This window comes from Heloderma suspectum, chromosome 1 (assembly GCF_057233095.1).
Source record: "Heloderma suspectum isolate Gila_16-S chromosome 1, 16-S_ref, whole genome shotgun sequence".
In the NCBI taxonomy this organism is placed as follows: domain Eukaryota; kingdom Metazoa; phylum Chordata; class Lepidosauria; order Squamata; family Helodermatidae; genus Heloderma; species Heloderma suspectum.
The window spans coordinates 282,465,759-282,488,489 of NC_139458.1; the positions used below are offsets into that span (position 1 = coordinate 282,465,759).

General features: G+C 40.2%; 1 protein-coding gene across 1 annotated transcript in view; it reads left to right on the plus strand.

The window, feature by feature from the left end:
- The window catches only part of DLGAP2 (DLG associated protein 2), a 511,080-nt gene extending 490,178 nt beyond the window's left edge, over positions 1 to 20,902 (plus strand). Inside the window, exons 11-13 of the mRNA XM_084826764.1 lie at positions 9,476 to 9,567; positions 17,345 to 17,497; positions 19,234 to 20,902. Coding sequence (XP_084682890.1) covers positions 9,476 to 9,567; positions 17,345 to 17,497; positions 19,234 to 19,452 — 464 coding nt within the window. The 3' untranslated portion in view covers positions 19,453 to 20,902. The remainder of the gene's footprint in view (positions 1 to 9,475; positions 9,568 to 17,344; positions 17,498 to 19,233) is intronic.
- The last annotated feature ends 1,829 nt before the right edge of the window (positions 20,903 to 22,731 follow it).

Genomic DNA, 22,731 nt, shown 5'->3' on the forward strand with positions numbered 1-22,731 from the left:
AATAATTCAGTATAAGAAGAAATAAACTCCTAAAAAAAGTCTAAGAGGACTGTGTACTAGCAGAGGGACTTGAAGTAACAGCATACATAGAAATCCAATTAAGTTTAGATGAGAAAGAAGAGAGAAAAGTAGTTTGTTATGAAACTTTATACTTTAAAAATTGAGGATGTCTCATGAAAGACTCAGATATATAACTATATATTAGATATGTTAGATATTGTTAATATCTAACAGCATTATATATCTTGCTTACGGTAAACTCATGTTAGGAAAGCTTAAAAAAGAGAAAACCCGGGTGAGATATGATCACCCCGGAAGAAATTTCCTGTGTTAAAACAGGGGGGTCAGGGGAAAAGCTATGCCTAAGGGGTCTAGCAGTACATGTTGGGGAAAGGCTGCAGAATGATTCAGCAAGGGAGTGGGGGGGGGGAGTTGTGAGATTGTTCTTTCAAGGCTTCAGTAGTTTTGCTGTTGTTTAAGCTGTAAAAGAATCCATATTTGATGGTCATACATACATATATATATATATATATATATATGAGCACTAGAAATATAAATGATAATATAAGTAAGTTACAAATAAGTACCTTGAATATCAAAGGAGGAGGGACAATAATAAAATGAAATAGATTACAGAAATTACTAAAAGAGACCAATGCAAATATTATTTTCTTACAAGAAACACATAAAATAACTGTTAGAGACACTTTCATACCTACAAAAAATGGGATAAACAATTCTATGCGACAGGAAGTAATAAAGCATGGGGCGTAGCTATATTAATCAGAACTGGTATTGATTTTCAATTACATAAAATTCAAAGAGACATTAGAGGTCACTACATCTTCATAGAAAGGAAATTGAACCAAAATAGAAGATATACTTTAGCTACAATATATGCACCAAATGCAGGGCAACTTAACTTTATAAACAACACACTTAGGGCGCAATCCTATCCAAATAGGCAGCCGCCTCCAAACTCAGAGGCAACCACCTATCCAAAGCAGGGCAGGAGAAGCACGGAGGGGATCGTTCCCGCTGCGCTTCTCCTGCCCTGCATTTTCGGCTAGACAGCCGATTGTGGCTATCTAGCTGCGGGAGGGCGGAGCGGGGGAGGAGGCTGCTGTACAACACATTGGATGTGTTGTACAGGCGTTTCCGCCCTTCCTGCCCCAGAACACCCCTTTTTGGCCACTCCGCACTCCTCTTCTGAGCGCGGAGGATGGGACTGTTCTGCGCTGCCTTTGAGGCAGCACAGAAGTGGGGAGAAGTCAGTTCTCCAGGAACTGACCTCAGAGTGCAGGCTCCAAGGTCAGTTCCCGGAAAACAAGATTTCCTATGACCATCTAGCTGCTGTCTAATAGCCATAGGATTGCTCCCTCAATAAGCCAAGAAAGTTTTCTACTGTGACAACTGTAGAAGGGGAAAACCTGAACTGGAATCTCTAAGAGGTAGATCCCAGAAAACTGGAAAATAAGGGGAAAGGTACATTAAATTCATCAGCACAACTTGTAAAGAAAATACAAAGAAAGGTTTCAGGATATTTCAGAATCATGGGCTAAGGGGAGTGTGGGGAGAATGTAATCCAAATGACTACTGTTATACTTTTTACTCAAAAGTGCATGATACTTACTCAAGAATTGATGCTATCCTAATATCAGAAGGAGAATTATCTAATGTGAATAACACTACAATTAATATAATTAAGGTAACAGATCAATTTGGTTTTATACCAAACAGACATATTTCTGATCCACTTAGAAGGGTTTTTAGCTTGATGGGTTATTGTAAACAAAACAAAGTACCTATGGCTATGGTGGCACTTGAGAGATAGATAGATAGATAGATAGATAGATAGATAGATAGATAGATGATTGATAGATAGATAGATAGATAGATAGATATAAAGCTTTTGACAGCGTTAATTGGAAATGTTTTAAAAATGCATTGAAATTGTATAAATTTGTTCCCAAATTTTCAAGTGCTATTGGTGGCATCATGGGCCAATATAAAAATAAATAACTCAGACACGGAATACTTTGAAATAGGAAGTGGAACTAAACAAGGTTGCCCCCTTTCTCCAACTTTATTTACTTTTTTTATAGAATTTCTAGCTAACTATTTAAGAAATGTGGGGTACGGTGGCTTAGTGGTTAAGACGCTGAACTGCAGACTGGAAGGCTGGCAGGACAGCAGTTTGAGACCCAAGTGCTGCATGACGGAGTGAGCTCCCGCCTTCAGTCCCAGCTCCTGCCAACCTAGCAGTTCGAAAGCAAGAAATGGCAAGTAGATAAATAGGTACCACTTCGGCGGAAAAGGTGACAGCGTTCCGTGCATCTCGGTGTTCAGTCATGCCGGCCACATGACCACGGAAGCGTCTTCGGACAGCGCTGGCTCTTTGGCTTAGAAATGGAGATGAGCACCACACCCTAGAGTCAGACACGACTGGTTGGGGACACCTTTACCTTTTTATTTAAGAAATAATGATAATATAAAAGGAATCACAATAGGAAAAACAGAACACCTAATCAATCTTCATGCAAATGATATGCTATTAACCTCACAAGATCCAATAAAAGCTGCCCCATCTTACAGAATGAATTAGATAACTTTAAAAATTTAGCAGGCTTACAAATTCATTATAATAAATCAGAATTAATGAATTTAAACATACCCCCAAAAATCTACTTTTAATCTCCCAGTGGCTTGGAATCCCCCTAGGTAATAAACTTGTCAGATATTTTGGAATAAATATAACAAAAAATCGTAATGAATTATTTCTCATTAATTATGGGAAAATTTGGACTGACATTAAACAGAAAATAAAAAAGGAATAAATTAAATTGATCACTTTCTAGTCGAATTTCAGCAACAAAAATTATTCTTCTGCACAAACTTACATATTTATTTTATACTTTACCTACTGAAGTCCCTAAAACAGTGCTAAAACAATGGCAAAGTAAATTGGAACACTTTATATTTAACTCCAAGCAACCCAGAATAGCTAAAAACTTGAGATATAGGCAATGTATGAATGGTGAATGGAGTGTTCCTAACCTAACTTTATATTATGGGGCATTTCAACTTAGCCATGCACTTTCAATATTGGTGTGTGGAGGGGGTGGAGGCAGGAAAAACATTGGATACAAATAGAAAGTAATTGGTTGAACATCAAAAATTTGAATACTATTCTGTTAATTAAAAAAAGAATTACGGAAATGTGAACGTCCAAACATATCCACATTAAATGGATTGCTTTCAATAAGAAAAAACAGAAAAGAAAAGCTATTTCCAAAAATATCTCCACTAATACCAGTATCCTGTCATCCAGATGACATGCAAATTAGCTGGTACTCCTGGTACCAATTGGGAAATTTTATCAGAAATAAAACAATAATGGAACAAGCTTGTTGTTGTTCAGTCGTTCAGTCGTGTCCGACTCTTCGTGACCCCATGGACCATAGCACGCCAGGCCTTCCTGTCCTGCACTTTCTCCCAGAGCGTGCTCAAGTTCATATTCATTGTCAAGAAGCAACAGTAAGAACCAGACATGGAACAACCGATTGGTTCAAATTTGGGAAAGGAGTACGACAAGGCTGCATATTGTCACCCTGCTTATTTAACTTATATGCAGAGTACATCATGAGAAATGCCGGGTTGGATGAATCACAGGTCGGAATTAAGATTGCTGGGAGAATTATCAACAACCTCCGATATGCAGACGATACCACCCTAATGGCAGAAAGCAAAGAGGATCTCAAGAGCCTCTTGTTGAGGGTGAAAGAGGAGAGTGCAAAAGCTGGTTTGAAACTCAACATTAAAAAAACTAAGATCATGGCATCTGGCCCCATCACTTCCTGGCATATAGAAGGGGAAGAAATGGAAGCAGTGACAGATTTTACTTTCTTGGGCTCCAAGATCACCGCAGACGGTGACTGTAGCCATGAAATTAAAAGACGCTTGCTCCTTGGGAGGAAAGCTATGGCCAACCTAGACAGCATAGTGAGAAGCAGAGACATCACCTTACCGACAAAGGTCCGTCTAATCAAAGCTATGGTTTTCCCAGTAGTAATGTATGGCTGTGAGAGCTGGACTACAAGGAAGGCTGAGCGCCGAAGAATTGATGCTTTCGAACTGTGGTGCTGGAGAAGACTCTTATGAGTCCTCTGGACTGCAAGGAGGTCAAATCAGTCCATCCTAAAGGAAATCAACCCTGAGTGCTCATTGGAAGGACAGATACTGAAGCTGAAGCTCCAATATTTTGGCCACCTAATGCGAAGAGAAAACTCCCTGAAAAAGACCCTGATGCTGGGAAAGACTGAAGGCAAAAGGAGAAGGGGACGGCAGAGGATGAGATGGCTAGATAGCATCACCCATTATCCAGTTTTGAGAATATAATACTTCATCAAATGTACCAAACTAAGGATGTTATCTCTAAAATTTGTAAAATATTATTAGAAACAGGTATAGGAACATCTGGAAACCTGCACTCAGTTTGGGAACTAAACTGGAAAATTCAAATTAGTGAAGAATGGAATAAAATTTGGCAGACATTTCCAATTAAAATGCTATCCTCTAAAATCAGGGAACAAACTATCAAAATGATACAAGGCTGGTATCTCACTCCAGTGCACTTATATTAATTCAGACAACAATAAATTTTGCTGGAGGGGATATAAAGAACTAGGCACTACACAACACATGTGGTGGGAATGTGGGAAAGTGAAGAAAATATGGGACTTCATTTTTCTAGAAATTAGTAAAGTAACAGGACAAAGTATATCAAAAACACCAGAATTAGCATTACTGGGAATATTTCAAGGTAATAATGGGAATTTATTACATAAAACACAAGATTTCTAACAACTGCAGCTAGATTGTTGATAGCCAACAAATGGAAATATCTAAAAGGAATCTCGCTTAAAGAATGGTACAACAGAGTAGGGCAGACTGAGTTATTAGAAAAACTGACAAATAATATTAAATTAGCAAAAGGACAAAGAAAAAAGGACAGTTTTGTGGAAGAATGATAAAGTTTTATTGTGTACAAATGTAGAGGAACAATGGAGTGTTCCTTCTTACTACAAAACTGTAGATATGATAGAACACAAGAAAGTACTATACATGATTAAAATAACATATAAGAAGGTATATGTATTAACACATTGTAATGCATGTTTTCAAAGATAAAAAATTGCAGCAAAATTTAGTTTAGGTTGTATATTTGTTCTTAAGAATAAAATATGTACATCTTATCATTGTTAATATAGCATGGAAAACTTGTAAATTGTTGTACAATTATTATGCATTTGTTGAACAAAATTGTACAGATAGATAATGTACATGTATTGTAATGGAAATGAAATAAAGAACAGCTAAAATAGAAGAAGAAGAAGAAGAAGAAGAAGAAGAAGAAGAAGAAGAAGAAGAAGAAGAAGAAGAAGAAGAAGAAGAAGAAACAACTCCTATTGTGGATAGTGAAGCTTGTTCTCTGAATGTGCACATCAGAGATCCCCCTCAATTGAAATAACACATCGGAGGGAGGGAGCAATCCTATCTGGATCAACGGTTGCCTCCCTGCTTTTGTGGCTGGACAGCCAATTTCAGCTGTCTAGCCGCAGGACCTCAGAGCACGGGAAGGCTTCCCCACCCTGGCCCGCCCCTGGGAATGCCCCGTTTCCCCCACTCTGCACTGCTCTTCCAAGCATGGAGCGTGTGGCTGATCCGTGCTGCCTACAAGGTGGCGTGGGAGGGGATGGAGGTCGGTTCTCCAGGAACTGACCAATCCTATGGCCATCTAGCTGCTGACTAGCGGCCATAGGATTGTGCCCTTAAAGTACTAATTCCCTGAAGGCTGTAAAGCATATGTGTGTCTACTCAAAAGTAACTCCCACTGTTGTCAATGAGGCTTGTTTCCAAAATGCGTACTGGGATACCCATGAATCAAAATAACATATTTAGAGAGCCTTAATGTCGAAGCTTCAAAGCTTTGATGGATCACAGCAGGGAAGCTAGAACACTGTGTTCAGGAAAGGATTGTTTATTTAAGGAAGTAAGGGGGGTGGGGGAGAGAGAGAAGGAGATTGTTCCTGTCCCAGTTGTGTTTCCCAACACAAACCAATTAGTGTCTACTCAGAAGTAACTCCCATTGTGGTCAATGAGGCTTGAAGTAACTCCCATTGTGGTCAGGGGAGCCTCTCTTATTCTCAAAAGAGAAAGAGGGGAGAGCCCGGAGTGGGGGGAGCCTCTCTTATTGGTTGAGCAACCCCTGCCAGTCAGATGACATTCACTCCCAAAAAACGCACCCCCCCCCCCCCGGAAGTATGTTCTGTGAAGCGACTTTTACTGGTGGGATTCACTCGCTTGTGGAGCCTGGCTGCTTGAAAAATCTGGGTAAGCCATGATTGGCTTTTCCTTCCGTCTCCTTCCATTGTCATGGAGAAACTCCCCCGCTGAAAGAAGCAAAGCTTAACAGCTTTAATAAAGACCCAAATATTGTGGCTTACTTGGTTTGCAGAGCATGCTATAAGTTACTTCAGTCTTTATTGATGGAATATATCCCCATTTCTTAGCTAACTGCAATGTCAATTAAACATGACAAGTCATGAGTAAAGTTAAAGGTCACAATTTTTGACACAGATAATCAGTTGAAGTCAGGGAGTTTTTTCAGAATTTGTCCACAAGGATATTCTTTAGATTGACGGGAGGTATTAAATTCTGAAAATGAAGATCAAGAAAATATATAATACAGAAGATTATTTCATGGCAAATAAAAATAGATACCTGTTTTTTTCTATTCCTCATTCCTGTCCATAGGAACCCAGTCCACAGAATATATAAAAATACATTGCCTAGTTAAATATCATGAACTGAAATAATTTAATACATTAAGGGAGCAATCCTACCGGGATAGGCGGCCACCTCTGAACTCGGAGGTGACTGCTTATCCAATGCAGGGCGGGAGAAGCACGGAGGGGATTATCCCCACCGTGCTTCAGCCGCCCTGCATTTGCAGCGAGACAGCCAATTTTGGCTGTCTAGCCGCAGGAAGTCAGAGCAGGGGAAACAGTGGCCAGACGACATGTTGGATGTGTCGTACCAGATTTCCAACTTCCCCACACCAGCATGCCCCCAGGAACGCCCCATTTTTGCCACTCCGCACTCCTCTTCCGAGCACGGAGAACGGGGCCATTCCACTTTGCCTACAAGGCAGCATGGGCGGGGTGAACATCGGTTCTCAGGGAACCAACCTCAGAGCGCGGGCTCCAAGGTCAGTTCCTGGAAACTGAACTATCCTACTGCCGTCTAGCTGCTGACTAGCGGCCATAAGATTGTGCCCTAATCAGAATACCATGAAAATGACAAAGCCAATAAAACATGACTACAGCTGCAACCCTATACACATTTACCTAAGAGTGAGTCCCATTGAACTCAATGGGGATTGTTTCTGACATGTATACTCTACTCACTTATAATTCATTTATGCAAGGATGAGAAAAGTTAGTAAAGAGTTTCTCATCATACCAGGCTTGCAAATATATACTCCAATGGCAGTCTGCCCAAAATTATTATAGCTCCCTGATAAATTATTTATATTAATCATTTGTAGAAAATGGATAAGATTTTCTGCCTGGCTGCCTAAAGACAATTCTTACTTACTACAGAAAAAGTAACCAAGATTAAGGATGGGTGATCATGAAAGCCAGAGCACCATAATGCATGAATTATTTCCATCATAATGTGTAACTATTGAACTAGAAAAGTACCAAACACTTTCAACCTATGACATAAAGTTTGAAGCAATTGGACCTCTGGAAATGTCTTGAAAATTCATTGCATACCCTCATGGCTTAACCCCATTGATGTAAGAGCCTTTATGGTAATCATTTCCTTTTTCTTTAGCTGTATTTATTAATATAAAAATTGGGAAATAACAATTAACAAAGTTTAAAAATTAACAAGCAATATCTCAGTTGCAACACTGGGAATGCGTACATCACCTGGTTGGTAACTGCAGCTGCAGGCAACTCTGGTGTCAGGGGCTGGGATTTCTGCAAGAAAGTGGTTCCAAGCTGGGCCAACCAGCAGGGAGCACGAGCAGTTTGGAGGCAGCAATTATAGAAGGGGTGGCAGCAGCAGCCCCCTGTGGAACAGGGCAGGGTTGGGGGGTGGGGAGGTGCTGGAAGATGGAAAATATAACTTCCGGGTAGGGCTGCTCAAGGATTTTGTTCAGTTCACAGTTTTAAGTGAACCAGCCTGACTTGAACTTAACAGACAAATACATGGATCGATACACAGTTATTATCCCTTGGTTTTTGCTCTTCTCCAAATTTTGTGATACAATTCTTAGCTCAGAAAATGTACCAAAACACATATTCAAATTCACACAGGCTTAAAAATGATACAAAATGTTTATTGTCGATGAAAATGCGTACAAAAATACATATTTTGTAGAAAATATCGTCAAATATAATCTTGTTTTAAAAAATGCAAATTGATGCCAACATGGAATAGAATGGACCTATGAATGAACACATCTGACATGGAGCAGAAATAGATTATCTGTCGATCCGTGCTTTGGGGTGGGGAGGGGATACAGGGAATAGGTGGGGATGTCAAACAAAGATGAGAGAGGGATTCATTCCCTTCCACCCCTTATCCAAGGACAGGTAGCAGTACTGGGCTGAGAGGGTCCCATGCCCCAGAGAAGGCATTATAATGTGGGGGAAGGGGGAAGAAGAAGGCTGCGGCAAGTGAGGAGAAATTTGCTAATTAAACAGTTAAAGTCCTCTGCGCTGGAAAATACAGGAAATGACAAATTAGGGGGCTAATATGGCCATATGCCAGGGCTGGGAAGGAAGCAACTAATTAAAAAGACAGTTCCATGAGAAGTTGCAGCTGCACTTTGCTCGTCCACGCTAGTTCTGCAATTCCGTTTTGAGTAAACAAAAAATGCCACAAAATTAGTTTTGAAAAAGTTGTGGTAGGATTACTCAGTAAATACCTGAATACAATAAGGCTAATGATGATGTTATGTGGATGCGCTGTAAAAAGAGAGTGAACAAAGAATAGAAATTCCAGACAAAAAACAGCTAGTGCCAAAGCCACCCAGTGACAAAGGATGCTTTTTTGGAAATAAAACAATACCTAGCAGTATTCTGTCAAGCTTTGCTAATGTGCTTTCACTTTTATTCTTTTAGCAGTGGAGAAAATAATTTCCTTTCCTTTTCTAAAGCTTTTTCTAAGGCACTTTCTCCTAATACTTTTTAAGGATCTGAAAGGCTGATCTGATCTCTGAGTTTCCATCTTCCTGAACACAGTTTGACAACGAAAAGCTTTCACAGCTAATTGAACAGTTACTAAAATGATGGAATAATAGGATTTTCCACCTTAACATTTCTGTCACAAAAATATATATGTGCCTTTTTTTTGCTTCAAAAAACACAAATGGATGATAATCACCCTGCCTGTTCAGTTCTAGGTAAGATCCGGAGTGCCGTAGGAAGTGCCCAGCTACTTATGTCTCAAAAATTTCAGCAATTCTATTGGCTATGTCAACAGAATCTGGTAAGTCAACATTCATAAACATTTCTCAGTAGATGGGAAGTTATTTATTGTCCTACCTCAAAAGTTGTCTGTTATCTTGTTAAACACTAGGCAACCTATTTGGCAATTGCAACTACATAAAGAACTGTATATGACCATTTTGTAGGTCTTCCGCCACAATCTGCTGAGCATGCTGTTACACCATATAGGTTGGAACCTGTTCCACTTTCCCAGTGTGTGTGTGTGTGTGTGTGTGTGTGTGTGTATAGAGATATAGAGATACAGATACAGGTATATAAAGGTGTGTTGTGCAATAGCTAGAGAATTAGGTTTGGATGTGGAGACTCAAATTCAGCTATGAAACCTACTGAACCATTTGGGGAAATTCAGTACATCTTGGCATGACCTGCCTAAGGGCTTGGTGTTTGAGTAAGGGTGCTTCCAGATGAGGCTTTTATTGTGAAATCACCCTGCCATGTTTTACCACCACCATTATTAAATAATAATAATAATAATAATAATAATAATAATAATTAGCCACCTTCCTCAGAAAATTCAAGGCATTTTACGACAGGGATTAAAACATACAAAATTCCTTCCATCTTTTTTTCTTACCATACAAAACCTATTAAGAAGGGCAAGACAGAATTGCTGAATAATGTATTTTGATTGGTAGCACTGGGAGCTGTCAGTGTGGAAGCCCCCTTAATGAGATAACAATATGATAAGAATGCAGTTGAAATAATGTTTTATGGCATTTGGATGTTTTGATTTTTGAGGCTGTATTGTACTTTATAGTTTGTCACCTTGTGAGGGGCATGGTTTTAAAAGGCAGGCTAAATTATCTTTGAAATTATTTGATTGATTGATTACAATTTTTTTAAATCCATATTATCCTATCTACAGTAAAAGTAGGAACTCCACCCAGACAGAAATATAGAGATGAGGGAGAATGATATACACCATGATTTCTCAATAAATGCAGTGCAACATGTTTAATGGGAAAACCCCTTAAGTCTAGGAGGAGTTTCTCATGATTCCTACCTTGAAGAGTTAGGGTTGTATCCAACTGTGCCCATTTGACAGTGGAACAAACACCACTGACAGAATGGATTCCCTCTCCCCACTGCAGTCCCTGCATGCCTGAACCCTTTTGAAATGCTGTTCATTGACTATAACTTTGCAGGTAATAATCAATACAAAACTTGTGAGTATCAACTAGAAAGCTATATATGAATATAATTCTAGACAGAAGATAGAATCCCAAGAGCTGTTATGAGGTGCAGTCATGGGAGTGGACATGTCCAGTGGGTTTTGTTTGTTTGTTTTGAACAGCAGGCTCCCCTCCTGCCCTGGTATATCACAATCTGCTTTTGGAAGTTCCCTCCCCTCAAGGACATGTGGCATTTTGTTAAAAAGACCCTTGGGAGCTTTGGATCCCAACCAGTGGTTTTATTCTTCTGGTATGCTGATACACCTACAAGTTTTATATGGACTGTGCCAATCCTGAATTGATGGCTACTAGTCCAAATGGCAGACAAGAAGCTTGCAGAATTGGTCTGAGTGGCATAGTCCAAAACAATGTCAGTAAAAAAAAATTCCTATGACTTCTTCTTTGAGGTACTTCTCCTGTTTTAGTGCTAAATTAGTTATGAGGGAAGCTTCTGTCGGGATACATTGCCAGTAAAGGACAGCATTTCCTGTTACATTTACTTCCTCTATTAGAATGCGAGAACTAAATACATTTTTGAGTTGGCGTTACAGGATTTGACCTATAAATCTGTCTTACTTAAATCAATCATTCCATAATATTTACAGCTTAACCTTTACTGACATGACAAGGCATTCATTCTGTGCGTGCCTACTTGAGACTTGTTATCCAATAAGGTTAGATCAACCAAAGGTTTTGAAAAACATTTTTGAAATGCATCTGGAAATGCTCTGAGTTGCAGTTACTCAGCCGTTTGCACTGGTTTGAACTGATTTAGGTAATGTTGTGGGGAGTTGTGCTAGGTTTGTTTGTTTGTTTGTTTTACTAAAACATTAAAGTTGAATGCTATGAGAATAAGATCTCTTCAGAACTAATTTTACTGTATATTTCCCAAATGTGTTTGTAGACTCTTTGTATTTTTGTATATTCAAAGTCTGGTTAGCGACAGTAATAAAGATGATGATTATGATGGCATTAAAGGGTTTTTTGAGCCTTGAATTAGCTGGTTTATTCTCTTTCTGATTCCTACAGGCCAGTGAGGCCACCAGCAGAGTGATGGGATCAGGGCAAATATTCAGTCCACGTGGTGGAACAAAATCGCCAATCCTGTGTGGCATACTTTCATTGTGCCCCGAGGCACCAGATAATAAGTGTAGAAGCCTCACATTAATTTGTTACCAGGCCAGGTTTAAAGTGTTGTTATTGGTGTATAAAGCCCTAAACAACTTGAGACTAGGATATCTGAGAAAGTGCCTTTCCCCTTAGCAGCCTGCCCAGTCATTGAAGTCATCAGATGAAGCGCTCCTGGTGGTTCCACATAGACCTGAGATCTGTTTACATTCCGCTCAGAGCAGAGCTTTTTGCGCACTGGCTCCCCCTCTGTAGAATTCCCTGCCAGCTGATGTCAGGACGGCACCATCATTGTTTTGTTTTTGGCGCCTGCTAAAGACATTTTTATTTAAACAGGTTTTTGCTGAATGACCTCCCATCGTTTTATTGGTATAACTTGATTTCAAATATTTTTATCATTTTGTATTTGGACTATTTTTTTTCTTTACTACTCACCACACTGGAGTCTTTATAGATATAGAACAGTTATTTATTATAAATAAATAAATAAATAAATGGTTGTATCCAATAGCTGCTTTGCCATAGTAGAAAGTGCTTCCACTCGCACACCGCAGGACATCCAATTTTCGCCCAGTCGTTCCTACCTAATGGAGCCCTCCATGCTATATTCCATTCTGGTCCAGACAGTCCCCGCAAACCTCAGGAACTTCTTTTGGGGGGACAGGAGGTTAAGTGGATAGAGGGGGGATCACTGAAAAGTCCAGAGGCCCGACTTCCACTAGCAGAAGCTCGTTCTGAGAAGTCAAAAACACCATTGGCTATTGCTCTATATCTTTTATAAAACATTTCTCTGTGGATCTACTACATATCAAACTTACATGGTGCTCTAAGGCACCAGACAAGAAGTTTAGAAGCCTCACATTCATTCTAAAGTACAAAGAACAGAATTTCTCTTGTTAGACTGAATCCTTATATACAGCACCTTGTACTCCCCCCATTAACACTTCTGGAAGACTCACTCCTTTTGACAGCTACCTGTAGAAACATTACCATAATTCTGTCTACTACATCTTTCTTCATTACAGATTGAGAACTGGAATATACTAAAAGTGCTTAATGGTGCTCAAAACACCAACAGTATTTAAAGTACATTTCAGCACATAGTTTGTAAGAGTGAGATTTGTAAGGAAAAGTTGGAAAGCATAGGTATGCCTGCTACCAGATCACCTGGGACTGATTCCTGAGTCTCTACACATCCTTCAGAACAACTGTCACATAGATACATCTGAATCAATATGTTAAAGTTCCATCATTACTTGTCCCCACGCCTATGTATTTGTTTTATTTTGATAGTGAGGCATTTAAACTTAGGTAGTTAGGACTGGGGAAGGCAATGGCAAACCACCCCACTATACGGCATCCTTCTAGGGGTCAGTAATGACTTGGTGCTTGCACGAGAGGAACCTTTCCTTTCCTTTCATGCCTTTTCATCCACAACATCTTTAAGCTGCCATCAACTGTAGAATAATGGTGTGTGTGTGTGTGTGTGTGTGTGTGTGTGTGTGTATAACAGGGCTGGGCAACTTGTGGCTCTCCAGATGTTTTGGCCTTAGCACTGGTTATGCTGGCTAGGGCTGATGGAAGTTGTAGGCCAAATTGTCTGGAGGGCCACAAGTTGCCCACTGCTGGACACTCACACAGAAATCGGTTTGCAAGAAACTTCTAGAGGGGGAAGAGGAGAGTCAGGGCCAAAGCAGAAGACATGACATTAATTGAGTGAATGCAGTTCATGTGCCCTTTACAAAAAATGTAAGTAGCTGCCAGTGCTGGGGAGTAGGGGCACTGCTGGAGCCAAGACACTGCTCAGGGTCTCCTTCATGCAATTTGTGCAACTACCGTCACTTCTAGTTTGGCCCCCAGTAACACAATCTGGCAACCAACCTTGCCAGCATTTCTCTGTTTCTTCTAAGCATTCATTTTTCCTCAGCTGACTAATCAAGGAAGGCACATGACTGGGCGAGGGGGAGAGAAAGAAAGGCTATTCTACGGACAAAGCATAAATCAAGCACAGATTTGGCACAGTTCCTGACTTCAGCAGTATGATCTAGAATAAGAACAGTGAAGGTTCTAAATGGAACTGGAAATAACAGAGTGAGGTGAACAGCAATAATTTTGTAAACAAAACTAGAGGTAACAGGTAAAGTAGGGAAGAAGCAAGTGGTTAATGGAACGCAGTTTTCCAAGTTGGAAATTACCAAAGAATTGACCCATCAGCCTATAAGCTTAGGGCACTGGAATGATAACTCACCAGTGCTTAAACAGCTCCAGGTCTGTTTGGGGCACAATTCAAGATGCTGGTGCTTACCTTCAAACCCCTATATTGTGTTTTTCAGTGATAAGGGTTGTGATAAGGACACCTGAAGGATTGGCTGCCTCCATATCAGGAATCATGGAGATTGTGAACTACAGACACTACCTGTCTATATGGCTATAGACACAATTGCTTAAAGTTACCATGCAGCAATTTTTAAATAGCTTTTAAGTAGCTATTAAGTACTAGCATAGTTATGCATACACAAATATGCTTCTAAAGAATTGCAAACTATGTTATGCTTTATGAAAACTAGAGTTTTCCTCATGCAAGTACCTACCAGAGATGGATGTTGCTAGTTTTCTGCATTCTAATGAGATCACAACTCAAGGCAATGCGGTTATAGGCCAATACAGATATGCAAACATTATCCATGCCCTTTTAGTTAGCTATTTTCCCAGTGGACATAATCAATTTATTTAGAACTACATTTCTCTGTTGTTGTGTTTTTTAAAAGATACATAAACTTCTGAGTAAGATCAAATTTAAGGATGCCTGAAGATGAAATATCTCTATTATTATGCTTTTGGGGCAGATGTTATTAATCTGGAGCTAATATACATTTCAGCAGCAGGAGACAGCCCTCTTGTGGCTCAGAGACTGCTAAGCAAGCTCCATTCAATAAAACACTGGATATTATGTATGCCAACTTGCTGTTTCTGATTGGATCACAATGGAAAGGAGTGTGATTATCTTAAATTAGATAGAATGTAAAACCACAATGGGGTACCCCTAATAGCTATGACTGCATATATTTATAAAACATGGATTTGGAGACATTGTAGGATGACTGGAGAATATCTGAAATACAAATATGCATACACATTGTATTGAATACTACCCATTACCAGGTAGGCTGTCTCCCAAATGGCCAAACATCTATTAAATGCTGCAATTGATTAATTCTCCTTTGCAGTAAACAGAACTGTATTCATTCCCATCAGCTAGGGGTCTGGCACAGAGTATGTACTTTGGCACAGTATGTACTGAGATATAAAGTTAACAGATGTTAACCTTTTGGTTGAAATAAATGGAATTTGGAACATTGTCCATCAAAAACATCCTCCTTCACTAAGGGCTTCTTAACTGACAAAGTTAATTCTGAAAAACACAAGAGTTTCCTTAAAAAAAACCTTGCCTTTTGATTAGAAACCCTTAAGGCAAATATTCCAAAAAAGTGAATCAAGACTTACATATGGATCCTGTGGGATTTTTTTGTTGTTGCTGTTAGGAAGGGAAGAGAGATACTGTGAATGTAGATCATCAGGAGAAAGAAAGATCTATGGGAAGTATTTAAAAGTAGGGCTGTGCATGGACCCCCGAGCCAAGGTGGGCCTGATTCGGCTCAGGCTGATTGGGGGTCCCCTGATCCGCCTTGGCCTACAAAGCTAAAGTGGGATTCAGACATCTGAATCTGCTTTGGTCCCCCCAACACATTGCCCAGCCCCCAGCTCCTTATCTGGGCCCTTGCTCGGGCGGGGGAGTGCCACCGCCAGGGGAGCTGCCGCTGCTGCTGGAGCCACTGGGAAAGATGCTGCTGGGGAAAACGCTGCCCATCACAGCCCGCCAACTGCCTACAGTCACAAGAGCAGGGGACACCCTCCAACTGCACTCTCTCCCTTCCTTGGAAGGAGGGGAGGGCACCCAGTTTGAGGGTGACTCCTGCCAATGAACGTGGGCTGCCACTGCCAGCTCCTAAGCCCTCTGGATGCGTGCTGGCAGCCATCTTGTTCCAGGGAATGGATGGAGCCATATGTCCCTGTTTTTGTGCTGTAGCTATGCCTGTGAGTGGCGGATCCGTGATTTTTCTGGTTCAGTCTGTGGAGGCAGATGTGCTCTGTGATATCTTGGTGGTTTGGGGGATTTGCTCTGCAAAAATAATATGAAATCAAGATGATCCCTGCCAAGGATCCATGTTTTTGCATCATGGCTGTGCCCATGAGTGGCGGATCCGTGATTTTTCTGGTTCAGTCTATGCAGGCAGATGTGCTCTGTGATTGGATGGTGGTTTTGTGGGTCTCCCCTTTAAAAAACATATGAAATCATGGGGATCCCTTTTTGATTTTATGGATCCTCATTTTACCCAGTCCCCATAGCACACACTTTCTTCTCAGCTTCATTCTGCCAAAGGAGAGTGGGAAGGATTAAGGCTTCCTCTGCCATGCCCAGCAGAGACTGGGGTAGTTGCTCCCAGTAACTAGGACTAGAGTGGAGAGAGAAATGCCATGGAGCTTCCCCCTCAGCTCCCGTCCCATCCAGCTGCTGCCGCTACTGCCGCTGCCACCATCATTGCACACAATGGCAGCTTGTCAGGGCAGTGGGAGGCTGCTCAATTATCAGGCATCTCACGCGCCCCAATGGATCATCTTGCGCCCTCCCTGGGTGCATGCACCCCACTTTGGAGACCACTGCTCTAGCTAAATAACGTTTAGACAGTACTCTCCTCTCCAGTAACACCACCTCTCTCACAATGAGCAAAAGGAGGCTGACTCACAGCAAAGCTCCCTCCCTCCACCTCCTCCCTCTCCTCTCCCCTTCCCCTGCCTCTCCCCTGCATTTGGCATCTCCGTGTCCTCTCATCTTCCCCCTTCCTTCCTCCTCCTCCTGCCCATTTCGCAAGTTGATACATTTTGGAGGCAGCCTGTCTAGGCTGCTCAGAACACATAAGAAGAGCTCCGAATATATGAGGTGGATGAGGAGCTTCGTGGAGGAGCCGCTTTGCTTTGGGGCACCTCAGTGCTGGTCTGATCTGCTATGTATCATGACGAGGCACCTCCAATCAGCCGGCTTTGACTTGTTATTCGGGCTTCATACCGAGGCAGTGCGCAGCCCTATTTAAAAGTCTGGGAGCTCTTTCTAGACCTCCTCTAATAGAAGACAGCACCTTTCTCTTTTCAGTTTGTTCCCTTAATGATAAGTCTAGAATTTTGTACTATGGGAAGCCCAGTCTCTCATGAAATATATAACATGTAGAGGCCTTGGTCATATCCTGCTACTGAACCAAGTTATAAGGATCTTGGAAACATTACCTTTTGGATTATGTGGGAAGCAGCTGTTTTGTTCTGTCAAACATTTTACATTATACCAAATATGTTTTACATTCTGACTCTCAAATGAATGACCCCCTCTTGATGTGTATATGTCAGGACCCCAGTGCTATGCCACGGCCAACTTCGCAGGACCTAGCAGGATTTTGGGACTTGTTACAGCTTTCAATTGAAGATGTCAGTATGAAGTTCGATGAACTGCACCAGCTGAAACTGAATGAATGGAAAATAATAGAATCACCTGAAAGGAAGGTAAGCAGAATGTGGGCAGAACAATTCATTTCCCATTTGCATTGACAGGCTCCTTGCATTACATCCCATTGATTTTCAAGCCTGCAATTACTCCCTGTTGAGCTAGTTATCGGACGACGTGCTCCAGAAACAAGGAGTTCCAGTTCTAAAATGACAAAACACAATATGGGTCACTAATGCCCGCCCACTCTCTCTCAACTGGCAATTCCTAGCATTGACAATAGTTTATTAGGACCAAAAAATGCTCTGAGTCTTTGATTTAAGAAAGCAAATCTTAAGGCTTGGCTGCACAGGCAGAATCACACACAACCCCTGCTGTCCACCTAGTGTCGGTCCTCATACTGTCCTGGTCTGGACTGTAAATGGGACTAGCCTATATGCTATCAGGGATAATAAAGGCATGAGGTTCTAGTGCTTCACATTATTCCTGTTATTAAATAATATGTCCTGTCTCTTCTTGTTTTACACGCCTCTTCTTTTTTACTTTGGGGTCTAGTGCCATTTCTGTTTATTAATTCTTGGCTTGAACTCCTTACTCCATACAAAGAAGTTGAAATAATGAATACACTGTATCGACTAGTGAGATTAGAATAGATAGTTCTCTGAACTTGCAGAACAGCAAAATACAAGTTCAGGACTAGGTAAGGATAACACCCAGTCGCATATCACCTTAGCCGAGGGGCCTGGATGGAATATTCTGATATGGGTTTCACTATGGCCAGATGTTTATTTGGAATTGCAATCTGAAAATGATATGATCAGTGTTAAACACAACCTCCTTCCATTGCAAATAAATTATTGAATGAATCCTGGACACTGAAAATAACAATGCCTTACTGCAACTCTCCTTAGGGTAGCTACCTAATCAATTGATATGCTAGGACATACCTGAGCATTACTATGAGCAAATTGTAGTGCAGAGAGAACAGAGATGTGCATACAGCTACTATCTCATGTTCAGTGAAGACTCAAACACAGCAGAATTGGTCTAATTAAAAAGCCTGTCCTTTAGGCAGTTTTTTTCATCACCCCTTCAACTAGAGAATGCTTAAGGAAACATGGGTACCATCCAGTCATAGATACTCACGTTTGAGTCTTATTGGTTTTAGTGGGAGAATTACAAATACGTTTAACTCTCTCTCTCTTTCTCTCTCGCTCACTCACTCTCTTGCACTGAACTCAATGGGAGTTAAGCACTTTTAACTTATTCTGGATTGCATCCTCTGTTCCCAAAGATAAAATTTGTTTCCATCACTTTAACAAGTGGAGAGTGTGGTGTTTCTATGCTGCTTTGCTTCCAGTGGAAGTACATACGCATTGATCTGGCTTGCTGTGTAAGGTAGTTTTCAGTGTTGATAAAATCCCTTTGGATAAAATCCCCCATAGACTTTAATAATTGATGCAGTCTTTGTATTTACTTGTGAACATGTCCAGAGATATGAGAAGAGAACCTTTTGCAGCTGATATTTCTGTGGTATATCAAGGAGAAAATGTTGAGACTTTAAAAGCAGGTTTAGACTAGGCGCATGTGCGGCCGTACATTTTTCAGCTGCCATACATACACCAGCAGCAGTACTCAGGGATGCACCAGTTCACACATCATTTCCTCCATGCAGCGGCCTCTCTGGGCATGTACAAAGAATTGGCAAATGTCTGAACTGCCCCTGCAAAAGTGCTTTATGTTCAATCTGTCTCATTTTATTTATTTATTTTTGCTTTTTTAACATTAATTCTAGGAAGAAAGAAAGGTTCCTCCTCCTGTACCAAAGAAGCCCCCAAAAGGAAAATTCCCTATTACGCGAGAAAAGTCTCTAGACCTGCCTGACAGACAACGTCAAGAAGCTCGAAGACGGCTAATGGCTGCTAAGAGGGCAGCCTCTTTTAGGCAGAATTCGGCTACAGAGCGTGCAGACAGCATTGAAATATATATCCCAGAGGCCCAAACAAGGCTTTAAAGACCAGAATGCTGCATAGTTTCTTCATTTTTTAAAAACAAAGCAAAAGCAAAATGCTTGTACAGTCTGTCTCCTCCCTGCTCATTTTTGTCACACTTTCCCCCACTGAATGGCCCTTGGTGTTGTGTCCTTTGTGCCATATGCACAGTGGAATGCTTTTGATTTCCTCGGAATTTGCTGAGCCCATTGCAAGAACTACTACTCTTTTCTTTTTGTATTTATTATCAGACTAAACAATCAGCTCCAATGGATAGGGCTTGTTGAGACCTTACTTATCCAATATGTTCTCAGAGGACAACAAGAAACACCTCTTGAGATGGAACCCAACTTACTTTTTTGTTATTTATATTTTTATAAATGATGTGATAACTAGGGATAAGAATAACAAACTTTCAAATGGGTGCATCTCACCATTCACCAGAGGCATTAGCTAATCCAAGTAGAAGGTGCTACAAATGTAAAGTGCAAGAAAGAAAGAACCCACTTCTCTCTCTCTCTCTCTCTCTCCCTCTCTCTTTCTCTCTCTGACCCCTAGTTTCCTTGCCTTGTACTTGGCTAAAGTCTCTGACCCCTGATTTCCTTGCCTTGTACCTGGCTAAAGTTTCTGCCCATATGCTCAGCCATTCTGCTCATCTTTGTTACTGCAAAATAACACTAGGCCTATCATACCATGTTGAGTTGAGTTTTTGGAGATGAACAGGGATATCCAGCCATTAAACTCCAACATTCAGGAACAAAGAAGCAAGGAAATTCTTTCGTATGGGGAAAGTCCAGCCCAGAGAGAAATGTCTGTTTGGACAAGCATGCAGAAGTCGAAGGGAAAATGCAAAAGGACTTTGAATAAAAAGGAAAAAAGGAAGCCTTAAGAATTTAGATCCGTAGCAAGACATGAAAAGTTCTGTATACTCCTTTGGAACATTCATTACATTTTAAACAGTTATTTTATGTTGTAGTTATTTAATTTACAAACACTTTATTTTAAATTTCAAAAGCGATGCTACATGTAATATTTGAAGTTTGAAAATGCTATATCAATTGAGTTTCCAGGGTATCCTTTAGATCAAAACAAATACAAAATACAAAAAAATCTTTGCTTGTTTAAAATACCAGTTGTGATGTTGTAACCAGTTTAAGAAATATGAATGTGAGTGGTAAGTATATCTCAGTTTAAATGGTAAACTTAAGGTAAAAGGTGAACTGTGGTTTACATTTGTAATTATTTTTCCAGAATTCTTTTTTCCTATGCAGTATAAGGGAAGTTCTCTTGATTGTTTCAGATTTTAAAAGCATGATTTCAAGAGGTGTGTGACTTCCAGCTGTGGAATGTAAGGAAAGTAGTGCGTTTCCTAGCCCTTGTTTAACACCAAGGCAAAAGCTAGAAATAATATGCTCGGGAATGGAATAAACTGTAATAACATTATTCTGCTGTCATCTACCTTCTCAAAGGTTATGAGCCTCATTTTTGAATGTCTTCATGTGAAGACACAAGAAAACATATCCCACAAATACTGAAATCAGGATTCTGAGTAATATGAGAGATCAAAACTGAATGAAATCCATGACACAAATTTCTGTTATCAGTCTTATTTGAACAATATGTATTTAGCCATAGGCAGAACAGCAACGTAAACTATACTACAGCACTTTGGTTCTTCACCTTGATGAGCACTTTAAATATGTACTTTGCAAGCCCTTCAGCCTGTCACATGACTGACCGTGCTAGAAGTTACAGGAGGCTAAGCAAATCTGACATCGGGTTTTTTCATCCTGCCCCTCCCCCATTGCCTCCAATGTATTTTGTTACGCATGCATTCTGTTTAAGGGCAAAGCTGATATACGCATGTTTAGCTTCAAGATATGAAACTAGAGCTGAATGTTTGAGAAAGGAGGAACTACTGTAAATTGAGCCTGATTTCTTATGTAGATTTTACCAAATAGCCTTAAACTGCATTTGGAAGCAAAAAAAACAAAAAACAAGAAGAATGTATATTACTAAAAATGCAAAAAAAATAGTGGTGATGATGATACTCCTAAGCTATTATTCTGTAATAATTAGGATATTCCCTTCCCCAAAGTATTCAAAGAATTTCTGTACATGGAAAGAGCCGATTCCTGGGTAGTGTACAATATTAATGCTGCTTATTGTTCTATTTAAATGCAAGGTATAAGCATCCTTAAAAATGAGATTTTATTTCAAGTGGAGCTGCTAATGAGAAGTAACCACATGAAAGCAAAGGAAAAGAGTATGCATTTCCTAGAGACTGCAGATTTGAAATATATCTTTCTCTTCTCCTCGTCCCGACACATCCCTATTATGGCTGCTGCTGTGTTTTAAACTAATTTTATTTAACAGATATTGCCAAATCACATGTGATTTTCTCCTTTAAGTAATCCTATGTAGATCAGGGATGGATGGTAATAAGGTAATCTGCATTAGATTTCCCACCATGTACTACACACAGAGACAAACCATTTTAAAGAGTTCACACACATGAAATGTAAAGTCTAGTGAATCAAATACTATTTGCACATAAATCCTAGTAAATCTTAACCCATTTTTGCTGGAACTTTGTTCATGGTACTTTGGCATTAGGCATTCTGTTTTGGTCACTTGCAACATATGTTAACATAACAGCCAGGCATTTCTCTATGCTGCACTGTAAAAGCTTACATCAGTGCATGATCCAACAATCATGCAAGAAAAAGAAGTGTGCGCGCACAAGGTTACACACAATTAAAGTAATATGTCATTTGATCCTGTCTCTAGTATTTAAGACAGAGGTGGGCAACTTGTGGCAACTCCCATCAGCCCTAGCCAGCATAGCCAATGGTGAGAAATGATAGGAGAGGCACAAGTTGCCCACCACTGAGAAGGGAAATTCCTTAAAGGGAAGCTAACTTCCAGTGCAGATAACTTGTTTGAAGAAGTCCATAATAACTTTTATTTTACTTCCATTGTATTCTTATTAATAAGGAAGGCACAACTCATAATGGGCAAATTAGGCCATTGTGAGTAATTTTTATGACAAATTGCATGTTGTTCATGCAATGATAGTACTATGTTGACTATACGTCTTTGACTCTGTATGTCCCCCCATTTGTTCCACTTCTGTTCCAAAGAAAAACTATTTACAATGTAAACCAGATGCCTTCTGCTAACTCTGATAAAATGTTACCTGTTCACAAGTCAAGTTTTCAAGTGCAATATATTCCATTTCTTTTGTAGAGGAAAGATTAAGTCAATAATGGCAAAAAATAAGCCATGTTTCTCATGTATTG